Here is a 25,431-nt window from a genome sequence, read left to right as displayed (position 1 = left end):
TTTCGCGCGGCCAATTTTTCACTTGCAGTTTTCTTTCGCGTAACGCAAGACGGACTAAGCGAAAGAGGGACTACTCATTGTCCACTAGAAGCCACGGTTGACTATCAGCAGACATGCATTCTGATTGGCGATACAGAGTTACAGAATTATAACAAAGCGTTTTGCTGGAAAATCGCCACAGTTTATATAGATATTTTCGGAAAGATTTTATCATGATTGAACATCATTAGGGTACCACAAGCCCCACTAGTGCTCTCTCTAGGAAAACGAAGTCTTTGAATTGTGTTCCAAATATCTCTATTTTTTTGGGGCTTGAATTTCTCTGTCTGGTTATGGTTTCTTTTACCAGTAGTTCACCCCGAGGAACTTAATTGTTGTGTTATAGATTACCGATAAAAAAATAATAAAAAAAAGAAAGAAAGGAAAGCGTGTGGGACTTATTAACGAACCATTAACGAAGGTCTATGAGGTTTAATTTTCCAAACCGTTTTACCAATCACTTGTATCAGTTTACACACCTGGTTTTTTTCAAGTGGTAACATCTACTGTCATGCAAATCGCCGAGACACGCAAATAAATCTTTGAAAAGTTACCAGTAATTAAGCTGACGAGAAAAAGCGATTGATGTTTTTCCAATGAACCATCACGCGATATCGTTGCATACAAATGGTTTTCTTTCTAACAAGAAGACGGTACTTTTGAATATAAGTACAATTTGGCTATTGTTTCTAACGGTTTACCAAGCAACCGTTATATTTTTGCTATCTTCGCACCGAGCCGCCTTAATCCTTGTGATGAACGGCCTTGATATCTGAACGTTTTTGTCTTTGTCTCGCAGGTAATCATCGATACATGATTCATAACAATCTTTTGAAAATTGAAGAACAAAACCGAGTTCAGCGGAGCGTGTTGATTGCCAGGAACACAGGCCAATTGTTCAGTAATACGTGTAATTGAAATTTTGAAATACTTTGAATTAATGTATTGTCGTCAGTGGCAGAATAATGAACCAAGCACAAGTGGAAATGAAATGATTACGTCTAGATGAAATACCGCACTTGTTTCATCGGCTACTATTCGTCTCTCGGCGCACGAAAACTACGAGATTGTGAAATCTCCCTCATCTGTGAGATTTGAAGTGGACACGGCTTCAATGCTTGCAATCTGTATTTGCTCTGCCGCAATGGCTGGAATATTGTCCATGTTGGCGATGGTTGCTAATGGTGTTCTCCTTTATGTGATGTACAAAGACCCGCTACGCTGCTTTCGAAAGCCAATTTCAGTTTTAATCGCAGCACTGGCAGTGCAAGACTTCTTAACCGGTTGCGTTATAGGGACTTTACACATTCGCAACGAAATCTCTTGCAAAACAATTCAAGAAAGAACACCAGTGACTGGAAGCTTTGAAAGTGTCATTGGTTTATTTTCCATAAACAATGGCACTTTGCTTGTCATGGGCCTCTCGGTAGAACGCTTAATCGCCGTAACGCTGCCGTTTTATTACCGCGCCACGGCAAGCGGTAGAAAAACGCTGTTGTGCGCAGTTTGCATCGTAGCATATTCACTCGTATTTTGCCTGCTCCAGTTGACTGGCATTCCTGAGGGAATTTATTCCGTGTTGCAGCTTCATTTGAATATGACATTCCCACTGATCGCAGTGTTGATTTTTAACTTCGCCCTTCTCAGAGTGTTGCGTGGCTACAGAAAACGAGTTTGTTCCATGAGCTCGGACACAAGTGACAGTTCCTTTTCCGCCGCCGCTGAAAAGAGAATCGACATCGACAAACAGTTTGCCTTTACTGCCATTTTAATAGTCCTGTTCCTTGTTTTATCACATTCGCCATATTACTTAATGACACTAATTGAGGCCCACTGTTCACATTGTAATGGGGAATGGCTCGTGGCATGTCGCCGCATTTCGCTACCTTTTCTGTTTATAAACGCCGCCTGTAACCCCTTTACGTACACGTTTCGCATTCCTCAATGTCGACGCTCGCTCAAAGTTCTGTTTCTCAGAAGGCAGGACACGGTGGAAGTTTCCCCAAGGAGTCCAAAAACTCCAAACTCCTTGCAAACTACTGCAGTGCTACGAAAGTGGTCCAAGGTTAGTCCCACAAATGGACAAGTCATTGAAACGTTCACAGATGAAAATCTGCCCGACGATTTTGGTATGGGCATTGATAATCCAACAGACGTTTTCGATATTGATTGTGAAGTGTGGGACACGAAACTTTAATAACGTGACCTCTGCAAAGATGTCCGAAGCTACAAAATCCGAGAAATAAATACACTCTTTTTTCTTTTTTCAGAAAACTGCTTTTCCGGCGCAGGCTAAATATTCTCATTTTTCTGCCGATTTTGGGCCGAAATATTCTTGTGAATATTGTTAGATTATAGTAATACAGAGTGGACTATGCCGATAAAATGTCAGATTATCTGTCCTATCAGTACATGGGATTGGCGATGGCGTTGAAGTTAAGTAATTTTGGATCCAATTTACAGGCAATAAAACCAGATATGACTGACACACATAACTTCTTACAGAAATGTTGTTCGCATCGAACATACGGCTAGTTTTTGATTTTTGTTTTTTTTTTGGCTAGTTTTACCGTTTAGAGCTGAGAAAGGAAAAATTTTATACGGTATCGTTAAAAACACAGTAATGTTACATTTACAAATTTTCAACACAAAATTATATTCTTTTGACAATTCCAGCCTCGGGTTTATTCTTAAAATATTATTCTCAGTAAAATTTCGTAAATTTCAGCCTCGATATCCTTATAAAGCATATTCTTGTATAAAAAAAAGAGTGTACAGGGAATGCTTTCACAAGAAGATTGAAAACGGACGCACACCACGATGTAAACCGTGACATTAAAGTGATCAAATCTCATTTCTCAAGAAGATGGGTGGTGAGAATAAGAAAAAAATGATTAACTTGAAGAGATCGTTTTGATGTACTACCAAATTCTCCGAACCAGTTTTAAAGAAATGCATAGCAATCTGCGATGAGAATTTAATATTTTGTCCATGGTACCCAAGCCTGCAATAATCGTGAGACAGTGCAGCAGAAAAACGTTTTTTTTTTAAAATGAAATTTGTAATATTTTCGATTACATATAAAAAACAACAAAAAAACAAAAAACAAAATACAAAAAAAAAAACAAAAATGACAAACACAGAAAAAGTGTTGAAAATAAACCGTGTGGAGTTCAAAATCTCTAAAGTATCAGTCCAGTAGGACAGCTGATAGTACTGGGCAAAAACTAAAACGTTCTAGCTCGTGATTTACTGTCCCAAGGAATTTGAGCAATGTATTGAATGCTTTTTGTGCAATGCGGCTTTTAAACCTCATAATAGCGCTTTTGCCACGCACAAAATTTACAGTTTTTGAAAACCAATTTCTCCTCGAACATTACACCCAAAGAGCCAAAACTTTCACTAATTACAAGTTTCACAAGCTCTTAAATGTTTGTGGTCAATTCGTGTCCAGCGTTTTGCCTTCTCTGCGCAAAGTCGTATGTAAATGAGGAAAAATGTAAACAAGACGTCATCAGAGATTACCCTACATCTTGGGAGTTTGTTTTGTACATAGTCATCAGCTTTGCATGACTGAAAATGTATTTACTGACAGCATGGGTGAAACTTTTTCCTGGATGGAGTTTTCCCCCTACAACTGTTGTATGCATGTATAACTTAGGCCTCATTTTCGGCCGCATATAAAAAAGAGGAAAAAATCCCGACCTTTTTACATGTAGAGAACTTTGTGTTTGGAAGACGCATAAAACAAACGAAATTCTTGCTCTTGTACAATGTATTTTTAGTCGATTTGGCGCCCACAAAATTATGAAACGAACCTCTTTCTTGAATATTTTTTGACGTCAACGGGCACATTTAACACGTAGTTTACGCCTGACAGGTATTGCCGTCTTCTTAGATAAGGGCTCGTACGCACTAGGAGAGTTTTTGTTTATTTTGTAAAAATATTTGTCATCACTTCCGTTCTACAAGTGCGTACGGTGTTTTCCTTCCCACCAAAATTTTCTAAAGCCGTACCAACCTTCAAAAGCGCCGTCGTCCTGCCTCGGAGCAGGACAAATTTTTGTCAAGCGTCAAAACCAGCTGTCAGATTTTACAATTTGCAGGCTTTAATCTAATTGAAAATGTAAATCAAGTAAATTTGGTCTCGCTTTTTAGAGTCTATACATTCAACGTGATTGACACCTGTGGTTATCAAATATTTTAGTGTTTTCAAGTGCGTACGCGATTACCAAATTCAGAGTTCGGTGGAGACAAAATTTGTCGACATTTTGGCAGAGCCAAACAAATCTTGTCAACCTATGTCCGTATGGTACCTAAGGACAGTCAATGGAGCATGTTTGATTTAATTTAGACTTAGCAGTTCGTGTCTGTAAGCATGAAGTAGCCAGTGATGTCAGCAAACGCATGTCGCATGCAAATTTCGTATCTGCTAAATCGGCAGTAGATTGCACACTTTAAAGCCTTTTTTAAATTTTGTAAACAGTAGAGGAGAATTTTTACGACAGCGTACATTAGTGGCTTAGAAATACAGTGGCGAGGATTTAATACGTTAATTTTACTTTGATAATAATTCAAAGTTTGTCTGAAATTTTTGCTGCATGGGAATATAAGCTTACCAAACAGAAAATTTAAATCCACAGAAGTGTTTAAAATTTTTCAGTCTCTCACGATTTTATTCGTCTCATCTAGGCAAACAAATAACGTTCGCAGGAACATGCATTCGACTAAATACATGATTGTCCGAACATGGCACACGGAATCATTGGTGCTGAAGCCTTCATACGCAGTTTGCCCTTTTTGTAGACGAATTAAATTGAAAAACGATTTTTTGTTCAGTCAAGAATATCAACGACTTGGACTCTGAATCTTTCACTTAAAGCGATAATCATTTCAAACCGTTTTACTTGTAAGTCTATTTGCCTTCCGTTTCGCCTCGATCAACCCGCCATTTTGCTTTCACAGGTACCAGGCAAAATTGGTGCTTTATTGTAAGAGGCGTTGAAAATGACAGACTGCACATGCGCAGTCGCGCCAGAACATCGCCAACACATTCAATGACCCCGCGGTACGGATAATGAAATAGTTTTCTATTTTACGGCTTGACGTCCCAGCCTCAAACTTCGAGGCAATGGAAGGCTTATGGCCCTTAATTTCACGACGGACACCAAGCGACTAATCTGTCTGGCAGCATTACTAGGAATCTATCTTTTATCCGGCGCCGTTGTGTTCCAAGTGCTTGAAAACGAAAATGATAAGTTCGAGATACAGCAGTTGAATTCTGTGAAGAAATTGTTCTTGGAAAAGCACAATATGACACCGGACGATTTTGATTTCTTGGTGGAGAAGGTTGAAAATGCTGTGAAGCACCGTTGTGGTGGCGACCCAGATCAATGGTGTACCTCCAGATGGACATACTACGCTTCAGTGTATTTTACATGGAGTGTTGTTACAACTGTGGGTAAGGTCTCTGGCTTATTCACTTGCCAGTCTTATATATAAAGAAATCTAAAGCTTGATACCGCACCTATCTAGGTAATAAGTGATTTTGTTATAGTTAGCCTTCTAGCGATAGCAAAATCAGTAAACATTAATTTATCTCATTCATTTATTGTCTTTGTTTGGTGAAAACATTTGTGAGCAGTGAAGCTTATCTGGAATGGTGGAATCCCGATTTTATTTGGGGGAAAAAAAATCAGCGTGTTTGATTGAGGGGATCTAGGAAACAACTTTTGGTTCGAGCTTTGGGAGGTTCGAAAAGTCAAGAGTTCGAGGAATCGTTATTCCAGTGTACTATATTGTGATTGTTTTTAAAATGGTTCGTTAAATATTATGATCAGTATGGCGACAGGGCGATTTTTGTTAACCTATGTTCTACTCGTCTTTTTATTTGTTTGTAAATCCATTTTATCTATTTTTGATTGAAATTCTAATGAGCGAAAATTTAGTAATAAATTCCACAATAAATATGAACGCTAAAAACGACGTTAATATTCATTGTGAAATTCGATATAAATATATTATTTTAGGTGGCCAGTCACACACCGTAGTGAACAAAATTCTCCCGCCAATGATTAGCGGATTCAAATATTCTGTTGTTATTGTAGAAATATAGCGTAATGCAAGCATGCTTTGAAAAAGAACGAGACTGTAAAGATCAAAGCTCAGCGAAAATTATTAACACATCAAGACTAAAAGTTTCATTTTCTTCTATCCTAAAACATTGAGTAAGCACAGATCACTGAAGTTGAATTACCGCTTGCATCGCGACCGAAAACTGTTGGCACGTTATACGGACATGTGCAGTTGTTCAGCTTTCAAGTTATTCGCTCGCATATCCATTGAATAAAAAAATAACTTCTCATAGTCCACATGACCAACTTTTGGATTTATTACGATAATTATACATTGTTGGACCCCGCTAAATCGAACGTTCCGTTATTTGAGACTCAAAAGCATTTGCCTTGGATTTAATCTTCGGTCATTAATTATCAGCTATTTCGAACTCTCCCACTATTTCGAGCTATTTCTCGTTTCCTCCGAGAGTTCGAAATATAATGGGGTTCAACTGTAACTATCCTTCAAATAACTGTTTGCTCGATCCCATTTCTCTCTCTTCTCTTCCACAGGCTATGGTCACTTGGCTCCCAGTACCGTTGGCGGCCGCGTGTTCTGTATGGTTTTCGCCTTATTTGGAATTCCTCTAAATCTCATGGTACTGCGACACATTGGGGACCGTGTCAATCATCTTATAAGCTACGTTCATTTTTTGGTAGAGACAAAACTGCTCAAGCGTGAACCACAGCAAGTAGCAACGAAAACTCTAATGTGGACATTGCTTGTTCTTATAGTTATGCTCTTTGTGGGAGCGTTTCTTTATTTGCAGAAAGAACAATGGAACTTTCTAGAAGGAGTATATTTTTGTTTTATCACCTTTTCTACAATCGGATTTGGAGACTTGGTACCGAACGGAGGTGAGGAGTACAAAAATTAATTTTTAACATTTCAATTATTTGGGAAATAAACTTAAGTGTCCAATGTATTTTGTACTGTTGTGTTAATTGGGGACACTGTAAATAAATAAACAAATATTGCAAAAAGAACATAAACTAAAGCTTTCGATTGCCAGATTGCAATCTGTGACAAATAGTAATTGGAAATCTATTAGTCAAAGATTGCAGATTGGCAAACGAAAGCTCTAGTAATTTTAAACTATTTTAACCAGAGAACGTTTTTTTAAATTTTGAACATGTCTTATCCTGGTTGCTCGTTCATTTTTAGAACATAAACTATTAAGAATCCCAAATGGTGGGAAGCTGACCATTTGGCTATTTACACAACGCGGCTTTTGTGGCTGTTGGCTTTAAGAAACGCTCCGCCAAGTGCAAAATCTAAGTCATATGGGTGGGGTGAGGCACTGTAAGGGTAAAGTACCTTGTCCAAGAACACAACACAATGACCTAGCCCAGGGCTTGGTCCAGGACCGTTCGATCCGGAATCCAGTTCGCCATAACCAGTTTTAGGCCACAGCGACTTATATGGCCGTAATCAATGTTTATTTGCAAATTATATATCGCTGTCTGTCAATCTTCTTTATCAGGTCAAGCTCCCACTGATCCTGGAAACATCATAATGGAACTTCTGCGAGCTGTGGTTGTTCTTTTAGGAGTCTCTATGTTCTTCTCCATTATCACGTCAGTTTTAACTGCCTCAGAAGAACTCAGAGTCAATTTTCCATCTAGCAAATATCTGGGCGCCTCAGATAAACATACAGCGGACTCACCGGAGGGCATGCGCGAAGAAAAACGGAACGCAACTGAGGGCCCGGAGGCAAGGATAAATGTAGAAGATGTAGAAAGTGGAAGCATTAATATAGCTGGTGGGACAGCATATGAAAATAAATCTAGTCAGGCCACGATTTCTACTCCTCTGGAAGAAAAAATTGTCGACGAAAAAGAACCAATTCAAAACGTGGAAGGAAACCGGTAGTCTGATAGCTGGTAACTAAGTCTTAAAATTAAATAATATTTTAAAATGAATTTCAGTTTTGAATCAAATTGAAGACAAATTTAAGTAGCTTTTGCTCTAGGAACCAATATCGAAACAGAAGCAAGGGGTATCTTAAAAAAGTGTTAGCCCAGGCTGAGGAAAAGAAATACATGTTAATATCTAGGTAGTAAAAATTCACTGACCTTTTTCAAACCTATAGCTATCCTGATCAAAATCAGTGGAGTCAAACGATTTGTCCGAGCTGAACAGAAATTATTCAAAATTCCAGATATTTTATAATTCTTTTCAGCTTCTTCAGCAGCCTTGTTTCCATGCATTTCTATCTTTACTTAGTTAATTACAATATCTTTGCTTCACCTCCAAAGATAAATAAAATAATAGTAATAGAAACGATTGAAATTGTTATAATTATAGGTTTGTATTTTTTAGCATCACAAAGCCAAATATTCGACGAAAACTAGCTATTACTCAAAGATTAGCCAGTGATTGTCATTTAAAGAATGCTTTATTTTTGATTAATGCCGCTCTTTAAATTTTGTACGTAATAAATTTCTAACTTTGCGATACGTTTCTCAGGTTTGTTCTTTCTCTCCTTTCCCTTTCTATTTTTGTTTTTGTTTTTCTTCCATAAACAAGCAAATAAAGAAACTTGGCCAATAATCCAGCCTTCTCAAGTTGACCTCACGCTGGGTCTATAACCCGCGCATACACCTGTGTGTCCCGAGAAAGGTGCTTTACGAGTGGAGTGTATTAGTGGAGAACACAGCACAATGACCCTGGCCAAGGCTCGAACATAAGTTTTTTTGTGTATTTAAAAATCCAAAGGCTAGACCTGAGGCGGGGACCAGAAATCAATACGTGAAGTCGGTATACGAGCCAAGTGGCCCATAAGACCGGCGCTTATCTCCGGTTTCTGTAGCATGAAGCGACCGGGGGTATTTCTACTCCCCCCAGGATGAGATGTCAGTCCATCGGAGTTTAATCCCCCAGTGTTAAATTTACGTACCGGTATCCATTTCCCATTAAGGCACTGTGAGAGTAGCCTATAGCTCGAACGCGGACCGCTTGATCCGGGGCGAGCGCACTAACCATGAGGCCACCGCGTGTCCAATAATCAGTAGAAGATTTCAAATTAAAACCTTCGACTGGTCTGCACAAGTAGAAACCCTTCTGGGCTTAGTTGTCTAAGGATGTATGAGCTATCCACCGCATAAATCAACTTAATTATACGGACACGACTGTCTTACTGGAAGATACACCACTTGTAAACTACATCCGAGACCCAAGAGGCGTATATCCTCACTAGCTAGTGAGGATATTGATGACGTGATTTCCCACATCTTCTGGGTTGTTTAAACTAATTATCAGTTTGTCCATATAATAAAAAGAAAATTGTACGGGGGCTTTAAGTTACGAATTTTATTTTCTCGTATCAAGAACAATATTTAACCCCCTCGCTACACTCGTTGGTAAAATGTTGTTTTTGCTTTCGAAAATGAAATTCATATCTTCCTACCGCCGTATAACATCCTCCTTATCCAGGGGATAAATGTTCTCACAACATTTTTAAAGCAATAGAGCACTTTTTCCGTGTTTGCTCAGCCTCATCTAAACACGCGAGGAGTTGGGAGAATTCGACACAGTTACGCAAACCCGAGACGCAGTCGAGGATTTACATAACTTTCAAGAATTCTCCCCCCCCCCGCCAAGTGTTTAGATGAGGCTATGGAAACACGGAAAAAGTGCTCTATTACTTTCATGAAATATTTCTCAAGAATACGCGCGAAACTAAAACGTCACAACCGTATTTACTTATTTTCATCTAAACACACCTATCGACCAATGAGCGCGCGAGTAGTATCTCAGTTATTTTATGAACTTAGCTTTATCCATCGTTTGAACAACCAAATTCAACATGTATGCTTGAATAAGTTGCTTCCGTTCTCCATTTTCCAATTCCTCGCAATTCACTCTGTTTGCCCCCAAATTTTGCATAAACTATTGTTGTAAAACTCTTGGGAATATGCAGACCTCCCAAGAGCATTTAAAAACATTTGTTTGTGGAACATTTGAGGGCCGGGATGGGCAAAGATTACTTGTTTAGCTGGACTATAAGGAAATTACGGTATGCTAATACCGAAAGCTACACGGAGCGACTCGAGACCTGACTAACGCTATTGGAAAAATTCCATTTTTTTAAAAATCATTATTGCTTTTAAAATGACTTTTCGTCAAATATTTTGTCGATTGATCCCGCTACTTGTCTACTACGCTACTTGGTTGTCTCAGTGGGCATGCAAACGATCATGACTTGTTTGAATGTGCCGGCTATTTTTATTTGACACTCGACACTGTGTACAAAGCAAATGCGAATTGCTATAAACAAAGACAGTTCAATCTTACACTATGGCCTGTTACTCAAACAAACCCTTGCATGTCCCTTAGTTGTTCTCATAGTAACCGAAAACAGTTGGGGCTCACTCCATGCAAAAGGCTTGTACCTGTTAGTTGCTGGTACATGAATAAAGACAAAGTTTATATGCACACTTAAACTGCAAGATTGTATGCTTTTTTCATTTCAACGTAGCATGTTCTGGTAATAACGTTTTACAGGACTAGAAACACGTGCAAAGTTTCGGTAAGGTTTACCTTTGCCTTGCATTGTCTTTAACTGTTAAGTGTGAAAGCGTTCATTTAACACCCGTAAAAATAGTTTTCGCATTTTTTCAGTTCTGTTCTTATTACCAGTTCTTCAGAATTGGCTTTTTTTTTTTTTTTTTTTTTTTTGTGGAACGTGTTGATTTTAGCGTTGGTTTGCACAAACCGCTCAGTATTCTACATTTTGCCCAAATTCGTTTGTTATGAAAAAGAACTTGACTGGGGCGACCAAATCGAGGAATGTTTGGTCTTGTACCTGCTACCAGTAGACAAAAATGACAAATTTTCTGGTCTCTTAACTTCAGGGTCACAGACAGTTGTTCATCTTGAGTCTCAGTGCCAATCCCATTCGAAATATTGACACTATAACTGACCCTGGAAGATAACTTCATTTAACGTTTGTTAGCATGACTAAAGGTTAGTCCATTAAGGTATCGTTAAAGGTTGTTTACTCTTGTATTTTGCACGCGATCCTAAATGGCCCTTAACGCTTGAAAGAGCAACCTCGCTCGTTTTTAGAAGTAAGAAATTATCACAACTTAATACTATTTGATAGCACGCTTGACGCTTTATAAGTTCACCTCAATATTCCCTTTGTTCTAAAACACCTTTTTGAATCGATATTTCGTCAGGACTATGGATCACGTCATTTTATTTTAAAAGGAGATTAGCCAGCGTGTAATTTAACGGTCGGTTCTATAACAGTAAAATGCCGTGATTTGTTTGTCAACGGGAGCCTTTGATTGCGAACCATGGTGCCTTTGTTTTACCAACGACAAATTGAAACGAGAAATGACGAAAAAGGCAAGTACACTGACTAAAAAAAGATAGAAGGCGGAAAATTGAGGCGGAAAATGTCTAGAAATGCTCGGCGGTTCCTCGATTCTTCGCCTGGTGTGTTTGTTGTCGTTTCTGTGGCCACACGTAGCTTCGCTTTATAGAACAACATACATAGACAACTTCAAACGCGCGCAGGCTGGAGGGGGCTTGAGAAGAAATGCATTTTATTCCAGTTCTCATCGCACGAATTACTCTTGGTTGTCGAAAATAAATCCAATGGCATTGTCGTATACCAGGAAAAACAAGTGGAGTCACTCCAACAGGGTAAGGTCGAAAAACATGATGGAGGTGTTAAATTTTGTTTTGTCATTGTTTCAATAAGTATTGTTTCCGGAAACAGGTAAACTATTGTTAGGAAGACCGCCTGCTTTCTGTTTGAGAACTTAACACAACTTCCCGTCTGAGCTAAGACTGTAGCTCTAAGTAACTGTGCAAAGTGTTTACTCCAGTGGTTATATTTGGAAAAATATCCGCATTTCTGTAATTAGAATAAACTTAAAGAAAGTTTTATCATGGCCAGCAAGCAAAACGTGATTTTGCCATTATGAAAAAACCGGTTTATTTTTAAGAAAATAAATGCGATATCTGTAAAAATGGCGCGTGTATAGGTCGTTAACTTTCCATTCTATGAATACATGGCCAGTAGAGATAGCAGAAGAATATTTTGAAACGCTTGTTAAGATTGTTTACAAGTTAATCTGTCAGGTTTCTTCTCGCGTGTCGTTGGGTTTTGACCTCATCGCTCGCGTTATAACCAACCTCTCATTGTTCAGGAAAAGTGGAATGTTCTAAGGATTTGAAGACTTGCTATACAAAAACGCGTGCATTCTATATCAACAAAATCAAACTGTAAGCATAGGCTATTGCTAACGGTTAGCAGTTGAACATACCAGTTCCTATGGATTTTTTGGCGCCAAAAAAACAATTGAAAATTCATTCTGGTTTGGAGAGTACATTGAAGTTGGCCCAAATTTCATTCGCCAATCGGCAAACCATGGTAATTTTTAACTTCATTCGCCGAAACTGGATTCTCAGTCAACGAAAACGCCAAAGCTCCAGTGGATAAATTGATTTGTTTAATTCCTGCTTTACTTCTGCTTTTGCGTTACTTTTTGTGGTTGCGTGACTAAAGAGTTGGAAGGTTAAAACAACGCGTGACCAGAAGTTGATTGACTGCACGCTGCAAAAACGTCGACTTACGAGGCCATTTGTTCGCATTCCCAATCAGAATTGAGGCATTCTTACATATTTTGCTAGAGCTATTTCTTAGAATGAAAGCCACACTGCACAAATGAAGAAAACTGAGAAAATATTAAGCGAGATGTTAACCCAATTTATACTGGTGCAGGGGGGGGGGGGGAGGGGGGAGGGGGGCATCACAAAACATAGCACGACATTATCTCTTTATATCGGTTTTGCAGCGGCAAGACATTTACGATGGTTCTGATTTTGACTGGGAGGGCTTCCCAGTGGAAGACACCCCGACGTGGCCCCCAGACTACAACTCGTGGCCCCAAACAGCGACCCAGGCTCCTCCACGGGTACTACCAAAGTACCCACCATTAGTACCCACCCAGGCGCCTCTTCAGGGACCCTATCAAGTACCTCCTGTGGTACCCACCCAGATGAGTGTCCCAGTAGTGCCTCAAGTTTCTCCTTCGTTGACGGTTTCCCAGGCAAGACCTCCATTTTCAACATCGCAGTCACAAATCTGGCCATCTCGACTTAAACCTCAAAACGATATGAAGTTAGTACTAGAAGAATGTTATTTTAAGAGCTTGTTTTACACATGTGAGCTCCTCCATTCATAAAGACTTCGGCCTTAAAAAAAATGGCTGCAATTTTTCGTTCGATTTTGGACCATTCAAGATTTTGTACTTTAAAAACGTTAAAAACGACACAAGAAAAAGAAAACTAATTTTCAACCGTGTTCAGTTAAATCACTTTTAAACATGTTTACATGCTGGTATGAACTGGGCATTAGTGTTTTCATTTTAGTAAGCACGATGGCCTGGTTGTTTGCGCGTTGCGATCCGTTTGGATCATTCCTGGTTTGAGCTCTCCCCAGGTCATTATCACGGTGCCTAACGTACGGCACCGGCGATCCGCTACGGCGACCTAACGGATACATTGTATATTTATGACACAGGTTGCCTGTAATGCTTGAAGCACACAATGCATCAAGGGTATGCAGCCCAGGGCCACCTTTGAGTGTTAATCCGTTGTTCAGGAATTGTCTTGTCATTGGGGACTCCATCTCACTCGGGTAGATATAAATCCCTTGATATTTCACTTTTAATGCTGTCGAAAATCAGTCACTAGGAGAGTGCTAGGGTGTTTTAACTGTTACTTTAGAGGCTCAATCAGAATCTCTACTCCCAGCTAGCGCTGTCCTAGTTGATTAGACTTGGAAGAAATGAAGCAATCAGCAAACAAATTGACAAAGGCTCCTAATAATCCAATTTTTTCAGGAGCCAATGTTTCTCTTTTACACGTAATTGCTACGTTCACCTTTGCACTTCTCCAGTTACATTACCATTTTTATGATATTCAGGTTGTGACGCCTCGCCGTTTTCGTTTTACTACTGACCCCAACCTTTCTCTTCTTTAGCTACCTGACAACCGTCAAGGGCGAACTAAAAGGATTGTGCCAGGTTCAACACGCGCCATTTGCTAAGGGGTCTGGGGCGGTGGATTCCAGATACGGTCTGCAATGCCTGTCAATGATGCTTCACACGACGGCACTGGAACCAACCAGTTATGACGCAGTTGTGTTCAATTTTGGAATGCATGACATTGACTACAGCAAATTGTTTCCGGAAGTAAGTTCAGTAGACGTTTTCTTGTTATTTCTTTGTTTGCCGTGTTTAAGTAATGTAGTCGGAGCAACTTTGATGCCACTCAAAATCGAGCTTATTTTTTGGCCATGTCATAACAACAACGCTTGGTTGTGAACTGAAAACGATCAGGTTTTGACCGTCTTCTTTCTTCTTTTGTAAAATTTTATGACTATTAACAAGCTGCTGATTGAAATATCTCCTCATTTTTATTAAGAGTCCCTGTCCATAAAAATGGAAAATAACTCGGCTAGGGTCGAAAATTCGATTTCGCTCATATTCTTATGGTAGATAGGCTAGGGCATGACAAAAACTACTGGATAGTTTTTTTGGCAAAATATCCTTTTATTTCAAAGAAATATGCAAATTACCAAATTCCGTTAAAATCGTCATTTGACGCACCATTTTATTAAGCAAGTTTGAGAGCCTCGCATGCAAAACCACATTATTCTTCCGTCTTTAAAACACTCAAATATTTTTGTGCAATGTTTAAATGTGTACTGGGTTGATTCTAGGGAAAGTTGCGTTGTCGTTTTGGGTGCAAAATAATTAAATTTCGAAGACATACATTTCATTCACTTAAAAGTACTTCGTAAATATAATTAATTTTCACCATGTGCGAAACCTTCAAATGGATCAAGCTTCTGGTGGTTGAATCGCAGAAGGATGGTCTACAGATTCCTGTAAAAATTTCTTTGGGCAAATGATTGTGAGCGACGCGAGAGCTTTTCAAAGTACGTCAAAAATGCAAACATTTGACCATCCGTCGTCAAATTTCAATTTACGGGTTAGACATATATTTTAGCATGCGCCACATGACTTGACCTATGTTAAGTTGAAATAGACTCAGAGCTGATAATTTTGAAATGTTCTTACCTCATTTGCTGTAAAAGGCAGGTCCAAAGCCGATTTGACGTGTTCCTCTCACCATTCGTCGCACATAAAGCAGAAGTTTGCTTTTGTTTACATAACGTCCGATGTACATCGCCAACTGTTAACTTATTTAATGGTCGAATACCATGAATCGGTGACCCTCTTTCGACACATATGATCACCACTGCATCTAAGTCCAAAACGGCTAAGTCATTTGTAGATAGTTGCTTGCTTTGCACTTCACCAAACTATTACGTTTGATCATCATGGTTTGATGGTTTGAATCCTTGCTTGCAGCGGTTCCTTGTTCGTCACGCAATGCTGTCATCCCATTTTAGGGGGTAGGGGTAGGACACTTTCTATCCTAATACGTAAGGCTCCGTAAGGCTTAGAATCACTGGGAGCACACAATCGTGTTGAGTAGGAAGAGATTGAATTAAGAAATGAAAAGAATGAATAGTTTACCATTGCCCCTGTTGTTATCTTTTACTCGACCACCGCTACCTACATGCCCTGCGTAATACTGTAACGCTAAACTCATACCTAGGTCTTTTCGCGCTATGCAATTATTTTTGTTTTATACATGTAATACAGTGGGCTACCCCCGGGGAAATGGGTGGTGACCGCTTAATGGGGCTAGCCGCTCAAATAGAGATTGGTGTACCTTGAATATTTAATTTTTCACCATCTTTCTGCGCTTATGAACATCACTGCATCTAAGTCTACAACGGCTGAGTCATTTGTAGATAGTTGCTTGCTTTACGCTTCGCCAAAATATTGCGTTTGATCGATTGCTGACCATTGTTGATAAGCGTGTCGGCGCAGCACAATCTTACAGCCGTTATTTGTTCGCCACGCAATGCTGTCACGGCATACGCTGCACATTATAATCTATTTTGTATAGGGTACTCTCAGGATAAGTGAAACAATTTAATCATTGTTCATCTGTTTGTTGATATATATAATAATATGTGTATATTTATATAATCGTGTTCTATAGTGTACGTGGCGTCGGTCCAAATCACGTTTGTTGTACGTTTTGACGTTTCAGACAACAGCTGATAAAGCTAGTGCCTGTACTCACTAGAATTTTAAGAAAATCGCCATAAACAAATTATAGATCAATGACGCAAGAACTACCTGAAATAAAAATAGGAAATCACAACGTGTCTAATTCGTGAGAAAAAAAGACTAAATTTAATTAGTAATTATGTGAGTAAATAGCCCTGGCCATGCTATTTTATTTGGCGTATTTTGTTTGCTTGGTGGCGAGGCATTGGTATGTAACAGAAAATAGTGGACTGTTGTCAATACAGTCCAAAATTATCGTCAGTAAAATATTGTAAATAAAACACCTATTGACCAGTTACCTCCGCGCCCACCATTTGGTCATTCCGATAAGGGTTTCATTATTGTCTTTACCCCTATTAAGCGGCCACCTAAAATTTAAGAACTTTGTTTTGGAAAGGGCGATGGCAGATAAGAGTCTGAAACTGAAGTGCATGACGAGTGATAATTCAAACACACGCCTATCATGATTGTCTTGAATTGACTCCATGTTCGCCAAGAAATTTATAGCCCGACAGTGAAAAATTAAATATTCAAGGTACACCAATCTCTATTTGAGCGGCTAGCCCCATTAAGCGGTCTCCACCCATTTCCCCGGGGGTAGCCCACTGTATTACATGTATAAAACAAAAATAATTGCATAGCGCGAAAAGACCTAGGTATGAGTTTAGCGTTACAGTATTACGCAGGGCATGTAGGTAGCGGTGGTTGAGTAAAAGATAACAACAGGGGCAATGGTAAACTATTCATTCTTTTCATTTCTTAATTCAGTCTCTTCCTACTCAACACGATTGTGTGCTCCCAGTGATTCTAAGCCTTACGGAGCCTTACGTATTAGGATAGAAAGTGTCCTACCCCTACCCCCTAAAATGGGATGACAGCATTGCGTGACGAACAAGGAACCGCTGCAAGCAAGGATTCAAACCATCAAACCATGATGATCAAACGTAATAGTTTGGTGAAGTGCAAAGCAAGCAACTATCTACAAATGACTTAGCCGTTTTGGACTTAGATGCAGTGGTGATCATATGTGTCGAAAGAGGGTCACCGATTCATGGTATTCGACCATTAAATAAGTTAACAGTTGGCGATGTACATCGGACGTTATGTAAACAAAAGCAAACTTCTGCTTTATGTGCGACGAATGGTGAGAGGAACACGTCAAATCGGCTTTGGACCTGCCTTTTACAGCAAATGAGGTAAGAACATTTCAAAATTATCAGCTCTGAGTCTATTTCAACTTAACATAGGTCAAGTCATGTGGCGCATACTAAAATATATGTCTAACCCGTAAATTGAAATTTGACGACGGATGGTCAAATGTTTACATTTTTGACGTACTTTGAAAAGCTCTCGCGTCGCTCACAATCATTTGCCCAAAGAAATTTTTACAGGAATCTGTAGACCATCCTTCTGCGATTCAACCACCAGAAGCTTGATCCATTTGAAGGTTTCGCACATGGTGAAAATTAATTATATTCACGAAGTACTTTTAAGTGAATGAAATGCATGTCTTCGAAATTTAATTATTTTGCACCCAAAACGACAACGCAACTTTCCCTAGAATCAACCCAGTACACATTTAAACATTGCACAAAAATATTTGAGTGTTTTAAAGACGGAAGAATAATGTGGTTTTGCATGCGAGGCTCTCAAACTTGCTTAATAAAATGGTGCGTCAAATGACGATTTTAACGGAATTTGGTAATTTGCATATTTCTTTGAAATAAAAGGATATTTTGCCAAAAAAACTATCCAGTAGTTTTTGTCATGCCCTAGCCTATCTACCATAAGAATATGAGCGAAATCGAATTTTCGACCCTTGCCGCGGAATTAAGAATTTGTCTGATTTTTACAGGCAGGCACTCTTAATAATTATCACTTTAATATCATGAACTTCAAATTCTCGTTTTCCCTTATTAAGATTTTCATTATCAAGATTAAGATGTTCAAAATTATCAATGAAGCCAGAAAAAGGAAGGCAAATTTATAGCTGATTGACTAGTATTTGCACATGTAAAACAAAGATCTGAAAAATGACATGGTAAAATTGGACGAAGCTGGAATCAGTTTGGACGCGTGTCCAACTTAATTTGGATAGATAATCGTTCGCGCTTGAGCGGAATTTTAGGCTGACAATAATTTATCCCTTGGTAAATGACAACCTTAGACTTTCATGAAGACGTCATTTATCATCGCAGTTATAGACAAAACTTAAGCAGATGTGAAATTAAAGCCTGAAAAAGAAACTTCAGGCTTTGACGGGATTCTATGACCTCTGCGATACCGGTGCAGTGCTCTACCAGCTGAACTATCAAGCCACCTGGGAGCTGGTCTCTTTGTGAGTTCGTAATATACCCGTAGATGGTGAAGACTTAGACTAGACTTAGACGTTCAGCTACAAAACCTCCATACGGTTCCTGAGTAAATCAAATTCTTTGTTAGGAATTCGTCCCATTAGAGGAATATGGACAAAATCTGATGAAGATTAAAGAGCTTCTTCTCCAAAGTGGTGCTCAGGTGGCGTTTGCTCTGACAACTCCAGTTCCTGTCGCTGGACGAAGAAACAAGAGAGTTGTCAAATACAACAAGGAGGCGAGAAGGTATCAGAGAAAACTCTACATGTCTTTGCATTGTTTTTAAGATATAAACACTATTATTGCTCAAATTGTTTTCTTAGTACTTTTATATTATGGATGTACGCGAAAGAACAATCACCATAGTTTTGTCTACACACGCCCTAAATTTCGCGAGGTCTTGCAAAAGTGCTCTGATTAGTAATATATGTATAATGTAAGTTCGTGCTGAAATGAAATACCCTGAAGTAGTTTCGGTTTTTCGGTTCCATTCACCAGAATATTTGAAAATGAAATCCATGAGAAAATTCGCTAAACCTCAGGGGAGAGAAAGTAAAAGTCACTTAATTACAATAAGTAAAATAAAATGCATGCTAAATCACTTTCATTATAGGTTGTTATCTTACCTGTACCTTTGTGTTTGCAGAGTTATGGAGGACGGCAGCGGGAAGGTAGAGATTGTGGACCTGCATTCTGTCGTCATTCATGAGTGTGGAGAGCCCCCTTACGAAACATGTAGCATCATGAAACGACCTCGGGATGTGGTAAGATATTTCTGTTAATATTTTTTTGTTACTTATTTGGCTGATAGGGCTGTTGGAGCAGCAAATTACCATTATTGGAAAAATCGCGAAGGTACCAACAGCATTTTTGAGTCTTATTAACCATTTAAAAACTTCTGTGCGCACTCTCAAATATTCCGAATTGTCACTTTGGAATGCTTCATTGTGTTGCTTAGCAACCTCGGAAACGAAAAAAAGCGAGCTCTGTTTACTTTCCCGAAAAACTGAGGCTAAATAATGCTTCGACTTTAAACCTAAGTTAAGAAAGACCCACTGTGGCATTGTCCTGGCGCTATGGTTGTCTGTTGCCGTTCGATTGGCGCATAATATATTTCCTATCCTTTGTTCCATTTCGCAGCATTTTAATCCCAAAGGAAATCGTCTTCTTGGAGTGAAAGTGGGAGCCACATTTCGAAGCCTTTTGTCCAAAGCTAAACCTCGAGGTTGGTAGTTTTAAGACGCTTATAAGTATATTCTACAAATTTGACACTCTGCTTTTGTACCAAATACGGTTTCACTATGTATACAATTGTCAGTAACTTCACTATCATTTTTAGGTCAATTTTCTCCTCCTAAGGCTCCAGAACTGTCTGCAAGAGAAGGTGGGAAAGATATTTTAAACTTTTAGTTGTCCTTATTTCAGAAGACGTAGCGTGCGTTCCTTTGTGGTTATACGAATCAGGATGAATGATCCAAATCACTCGGAATTGATGAAATTGATCCTTGTTTAGATTGGATTCATCGGTTCCTGCGATGCACCATGATCCGACTGATTTTGATCATGATCCGAATCACCACAAAGGAGAGCATCCTTATTTAATTTCCTTATTCAAAACACATAAGATGTCCAGGAGTCGTTGGAATGTTCTTCCAACTTGCTGCATGATCTGCTGAGTCCATAAATCCGTGTAAACACATTGGATGTACTGTCTTAACAACAGACATCCGCTGGTTTTTTACCGCTAAAAGCGAAAAATGAAAAATGCGCCTTCCCCAGTGTCGTAGCGCAATTCAGAATTTTTGTCTTTCATATTCATAAGATTTCAAGTACGTTATTTTCATAGGTTTGTGAAGATTTAGTTTAAAAACGACCAGTAGCTGATAGTAGTCCAAGTCAACTTCGGTAAATTTTAAAGGAAGTGATTTATTGTAATAAGTAATAATAAGTAGTTTGTTAAACCTCTCTGGCAGTCTTAGACTGAATTAACGAGCTAGGTTTACAAGAAATAAATTGCTGGGCTGGTACTAACTTCTTATCTGCCCGATGATACATCATCATGCTTTGACATGGGTAAACACATTACAATACAGTAAACTGCGAAGATCTAGTTAAAAATACTTTCATTTGATAATATATGAAGTGAACTTTAGAAACTTCTTTAAATCAAGTCATTTATTGCAGGGTTGGCAAGTTCTTATCTGCACGATGATACGTCGACATTTTGTCCTGATATGGTGACCCGATGCCCAACCCGGACCACGTGTTGCGAGAACTTGTTATCTTTGACTGGATACGGCTGCTGTATGGAGCCTGACGCCGTGAATTGCCCAGATAATTGGCATTGTTGCCCCAGGGGAACACATTGCTCGCCTGATTGCAATTTTCGATCGTGCAAGTGTCTGTTCCCTTCTTTCCGTCCTGCAGCTGCGCCAAAGTTAAACAAGGAGGCAAAAGAAAGCAAAATGAAGTCAAAATCCCATTCTGAATTACATTCTACGAGTGTTAAGGTATCGAAGGAATCTGAAGGTAAGAAGAAAGTGCCCAAGACTGAAAAGGGAAAGAAGAAGAAAAATAAGGCAAAAGATACAAACGCAACTAAGTCGAGAAAGAAGGCTAGCGGAAAATCGAAACACAAACTCAAGCTGAAAGATAAGAAGAAAAAGAAGCACAAGCAAAGACGAAAGGACAAAGGAAGAGAGAAAACTAAAAAGTCGAGAAGCAAAGCGAAAGACAAAGGTAGGAAGTCCCGAAAACTGAAGAAATTTAAGAAAACTAAAGCAATCCATGAAATAAACAAGCACGTCGTTAAAGCGCACAGAACGTATCAACAAAATAATTTCCATCCTACCACAAAGCAACACTGGGTAACACTTTTGGATGATAGACTCAGTGCAGTTACGAAGCATAAACCAAACATCAAATTCTCACACACCTGGGGGAGAAGGAAGCACCAGAAACTGTCTTTTAAATCGAACGGAAACAAGAAAAAAGGACTCAAAACGGATGCTTCCATGGCGGACGAATTAAAACACCTTATTGTTAAACATCGAAAAGAAAAGCTACGAAGAAGGTTGAAGCTTCACGTAAATGACCATACTAAGCATAAACATGGAAGTCATAGAAATAGGTTTATTGATCGGAGAAAAACAACTACAAGAAAGAAGGGGAAAGGAAGATCGATTCACCCGACTCACACAAGAAATACTTTTAAGCATCGTGATTCTAATTCCAGTGCAAGACACAAGAACGTTAAGGCCGGAAAGACGCTTCATGAAGTGAAAGCGGCAAATAAAGTGGAAACGAATAAAAGCAGACATGAAGAACAAATGTTAGGGCATCAAAATCATGTTTCTGTGAATATTTTTAATAATTTGAGGCAGACATTACACGAAAAAGTGATAGCCAAAGAAAACATTTCCCTTGGATTAAATCCTTTTAAGCATAATGGGAAAATTGCTGAGCATTTCGCGACCAAAATTTCTGACAACAAAACGGATGAATTAGGGAAGACCAGATTTGACAACATCTTGGAGAGTGAAACAGCCAAGGATTCTTCGAAAGACCTTCAAAGGACTTCTTCAAGTAGCAATAAAAGTGAACCTCAACATATGAATACGGTGAAATTGAAGGAGATATCAGACGCCTCAAGAAATGCTTCTACTAGCTTGGTTGAACATTCGCACAATTCTACCTCTAACTCTTCATCTGCTAAAAACGAAGGCGAGTCTAGTAATTCTATAATAGTTAGCGTTTCAAATGTCCTTACCAGAGAGGGTCCAATTCAGCCCCAAGTCGATGAAAAAGAATCGAGAAAAAACTCATCAATTATCACCAAATCAAACTCCACTAAAAGTGGAAAAGACCAGAGAACTGCAGGGGAAAATCAAGACAGACTGGTGAAAGTTAATGGAAAGGTTAAACATGGTACAAGGCAACAAAATAAAACATTGGCTACGAATGATGCAAAGAATGCCTACAGTGCAGACATAGACAGTGTACGTTTAGTGACAGGTATGCAATATCAAGCCAAGGCGGATTGGGTTGGCAGTGCAAGTGGATTGGAAGCCGAAAACATCTCCATCGGATCTGCAAGTGGCCTAGAGATGTCTGCGGCTAGTGCAAAGAATGTCTCCAGTGCAGACACAGACAGTGTACCTTTAGTGATAGGAATGGGCAATCAAGCTAAGGCTGATTGGGTTGGCAGTGGAAGTGGATTGCAAGCCGACAAAATCTCTATCGGATCTGCAAGTGGCCTAGAGACGGCTGTGGCTAGTACAAAGAATGTCTCCGAAAAAATCTCCGTCGGATCAGCAAGTGGCCTAGAAATGGCTGCGGCTAGTGCAAAGAATGTCTCCAATGCAGACACTAAAAGTGTACGTTTACTGACAGGTGTGCACCATCAACCTAAGGCGGGTTGGGTTGCCAGTGGAAATGGATTGGAAGCCGACGAATTCTCCATCGGATCTGCAAGTGACTTAGATATCAAAACTACATTTAGCGGTGAATATGATGAGTCAAACATTCGGCACATAAAGGTGATCCTCGGTGAAGACGACACTGAAAGCTCGACAACTGATCTAGAGAAGAATGAGACTACAAAGGCATTGCCTTTAGTTTATTCGTCATCAGAAAGCTCAACAAATGAAGGTGAAGGATCATCCAAAACATCTCCGTGGATAAAGCTGAATGCGGAATCCGATGATGTGGAGAGTTTCAGTGGTTCTAGTTTTGAGACGTTTTCTTCCGCATCTGGTAGTGATCTTCACTTTGGAGGCGAGGGTGATAACGGTTATGAAGAAAAGCCGGAGTATGGTGACCAGAAATATTTTTATTCCAGTGGCAGAGATGACAGTTATCAATCTGGATTGTTACTTTCGAGCGGAACGACTAGTTTGAACCAGTGGCAAAGGCCTCAAATTAAAGCAAAGGAGGACGAACAAAGCATTAAACAGCAAAATGAACATTATCCTAGTGACAATAGCTTATTGACCGATCTTTCTCAGATGTCATACAGTGACTGGGATGATGCCAGGGAAACATATAGTGGGCTTGGAAGTGGTCATTATGAATCAAGCACAGACCAATGGGGTACCGGTAGTGGAGTGGACGGATTTTCCTCAGAGAGTCTTTCCACTGAGGCCAAACCAATTTCTTCGAGGAACTATATAGCTGCAAAGACCTTAAATATCGCTAACGCCATCCATCAAAGCAGTGGCGATTCAGATGAAGAACGCAACAAAAATGAGATTGTCAGTAGGGAGGGTATGAACTTGGAAAAAAGAAACCATGTTTTTACTTCGAATTCAGGCAGTCAAATGCAACTCAGTGAAGAAAAGAGACGCAGGGGCAAATCATTGCATCAACAACACACTGAAAAAACGAAGGATATTGAGAACTGGGAAGACAGGGAACTCAAGCAGTTGTTGTCCTGGTTGTCAACGGCTAACGATGATGACAATAAACATTTTAACCAAATAATGGCATACAAAGATATAGCATCGGCGTATTCAAGATTTCATAGCATGATACTGCAAAAGATATCACCTCGTTTCTCTAAAAGTGAGCGCGATGACGTCAAAAGAAGAAATGAAAAAGAAAAACAGACTCTTCGCCCATCACTAGTCTCAAGTGCAAGTGGTAGTGGAACTGAATCGAGTAATATGTTAAACTATATGGAGCCAGAATTTACCGGTGACACTGAAAACGAACCTTAATACAAAGAGGGATCGAATGTCGATCTCGAATGACCACGAACCGCAGCACTCTTTCATGGAAAGTATCTTTTATGGTAAATAACTCAAATTGTCATACCTCCAAACTTAAATACATGTCACGTGTCGTGGGTCAAAACTCAGTAACTCCCTAGGAAAACAACTTGAACTTTCGACTCGCACGTGATCAGGTCTTGCACCTTGAGACCGCGGCAAATTTGTGTGCTAGTCGGCGTGAAGGAAAGAAATTTTTCGCAGTTTTTCTTTATTTGAGTTGGGAGGTATAACAAAACACTTAAAGACTGGCCCCAAGGGAAACAGCGTGTTTTGTTTCCCACGACGGGAACAATTAGGGTCTCGATGCGGGGAAACACAAACCTCACTGTTTCTCTTGGGGCCAGTCATTAAATGCTTATTAGGCAAGTCAAATGTTGAAAATGTGTTGCCTTCAACTAGAACCATAAAAGCTCTCTTAAGGCTTTTATCTTTCATGCCCTTCAATTTTGAAATACTTTTTTATTTCTAAGGTGGTAGCCCAGTACAATTTTTGAAAAGGAATAGAATCTCTAGTTTTTCAGAATTCAAACTGAAAAAATTGACGATTTTATTACTTACTTATCAGTTGAGATGCGTTCCTAAATATTAACAGGAATCAAACCATAAACGTTCTCTACGTACACACTCTAAACTCTATTTATGATTTTAAAAAGCTGCGCTTGACATACTTAGCTTTCTTTTTCCGGCTTCCAAGATCGTATAACAAAAGAGCAAAAAAACTAAATTTGAAATAATTAGTAGGATATTTTTATTGTTGATATGTTGTTTTTTTTAAAATTCTTTAACCGAATTCTTATTTGCTTTGCAACTATTTTATAATGGAATTGTTCTCTTGATGGGAAACGCTTTTAACATATTTTATAACACATTTGCTGATAGTCTTAGCTTACGAAACTGGCCTCAAGAGTCCTCCTGGGCCCGATGAGGATGAGTGAGTGAGCTTACGAAAACTATGTTTATTCGCATTGCTGACAGCCA

At 39.2% G+C, this 25,431-nt stretch overlaps 2 protein-coding genes and 1 pseudogene across 2 annotated transcripts; all 3 read left to right on the top strand.

Moving 5' to 3' along the window:
* Positions 1-1,140: 1,140 nt before the first annotated feature.
* On the top strand, positions 1,141-2,564 carry LOC145494470 (uncharacterized). The gene has a single exon (XM_081473941.1). The coding sequence runs from the start codon at positions 1,154-1,156 to the stop codon at positions 2,234-2,236; it is 1,083 nt and encodes a 360-aa protein (XP_081330067.1). The 5' UTR covers positions 1,141-1,153; the 3' UTR covers positions 2,237-2,564.
* Positions 2,565-4,577: 2,013 nt separating this feature from the next.
* LOC145495327 (potassium channel subfamily K member 15-like) lies at positions 4,578-8,311 on the top strand. Its single transcript, XM_081474919.1, has 3 exons — positions 4,578-5,500; positions 6,669-7,013; positions 7,640-8,311. Exons 1-3 carry the CDS (start codon positions 5,182-5,184, stop codon positions 8,026-8,028), a joined length of 1,053 nt encoding a protein of 350 aa, XP_081331045.1. The 5' UTR covers positions 4,578-5,181; the 3' UTR covers positions 8,029-8,311.
* Positions 8,312-11,055: 2,744 nt separating this feature from the next.
* On the top strand, positions 11,056-24,432 carry LOC145494128 (uncharacterized; annotated as a pseudogene).
* Positions 24,433-25,431: the final 999 nt, after the last annotated feature.

The sequence above is a fragment of the Orbicella franksi genome, chromosome 8 (genome assembly GCF_964199315.1).
Source record: "Orbicella franksi chromosome 8, jaOrbFran1.1, whole genome shotgun sequence".
NCBI lineage: Eukaryota > Metazoa > Cnidaria > Anthozoa > Scleractinia > Merulinidae > Orbicella > Orbicella franksi.
The sequence above is the reverse complement of the archived record's forward strand: the minus strand, read 5'-3'. Positions and strand labels throughout refer to the sequence as shown.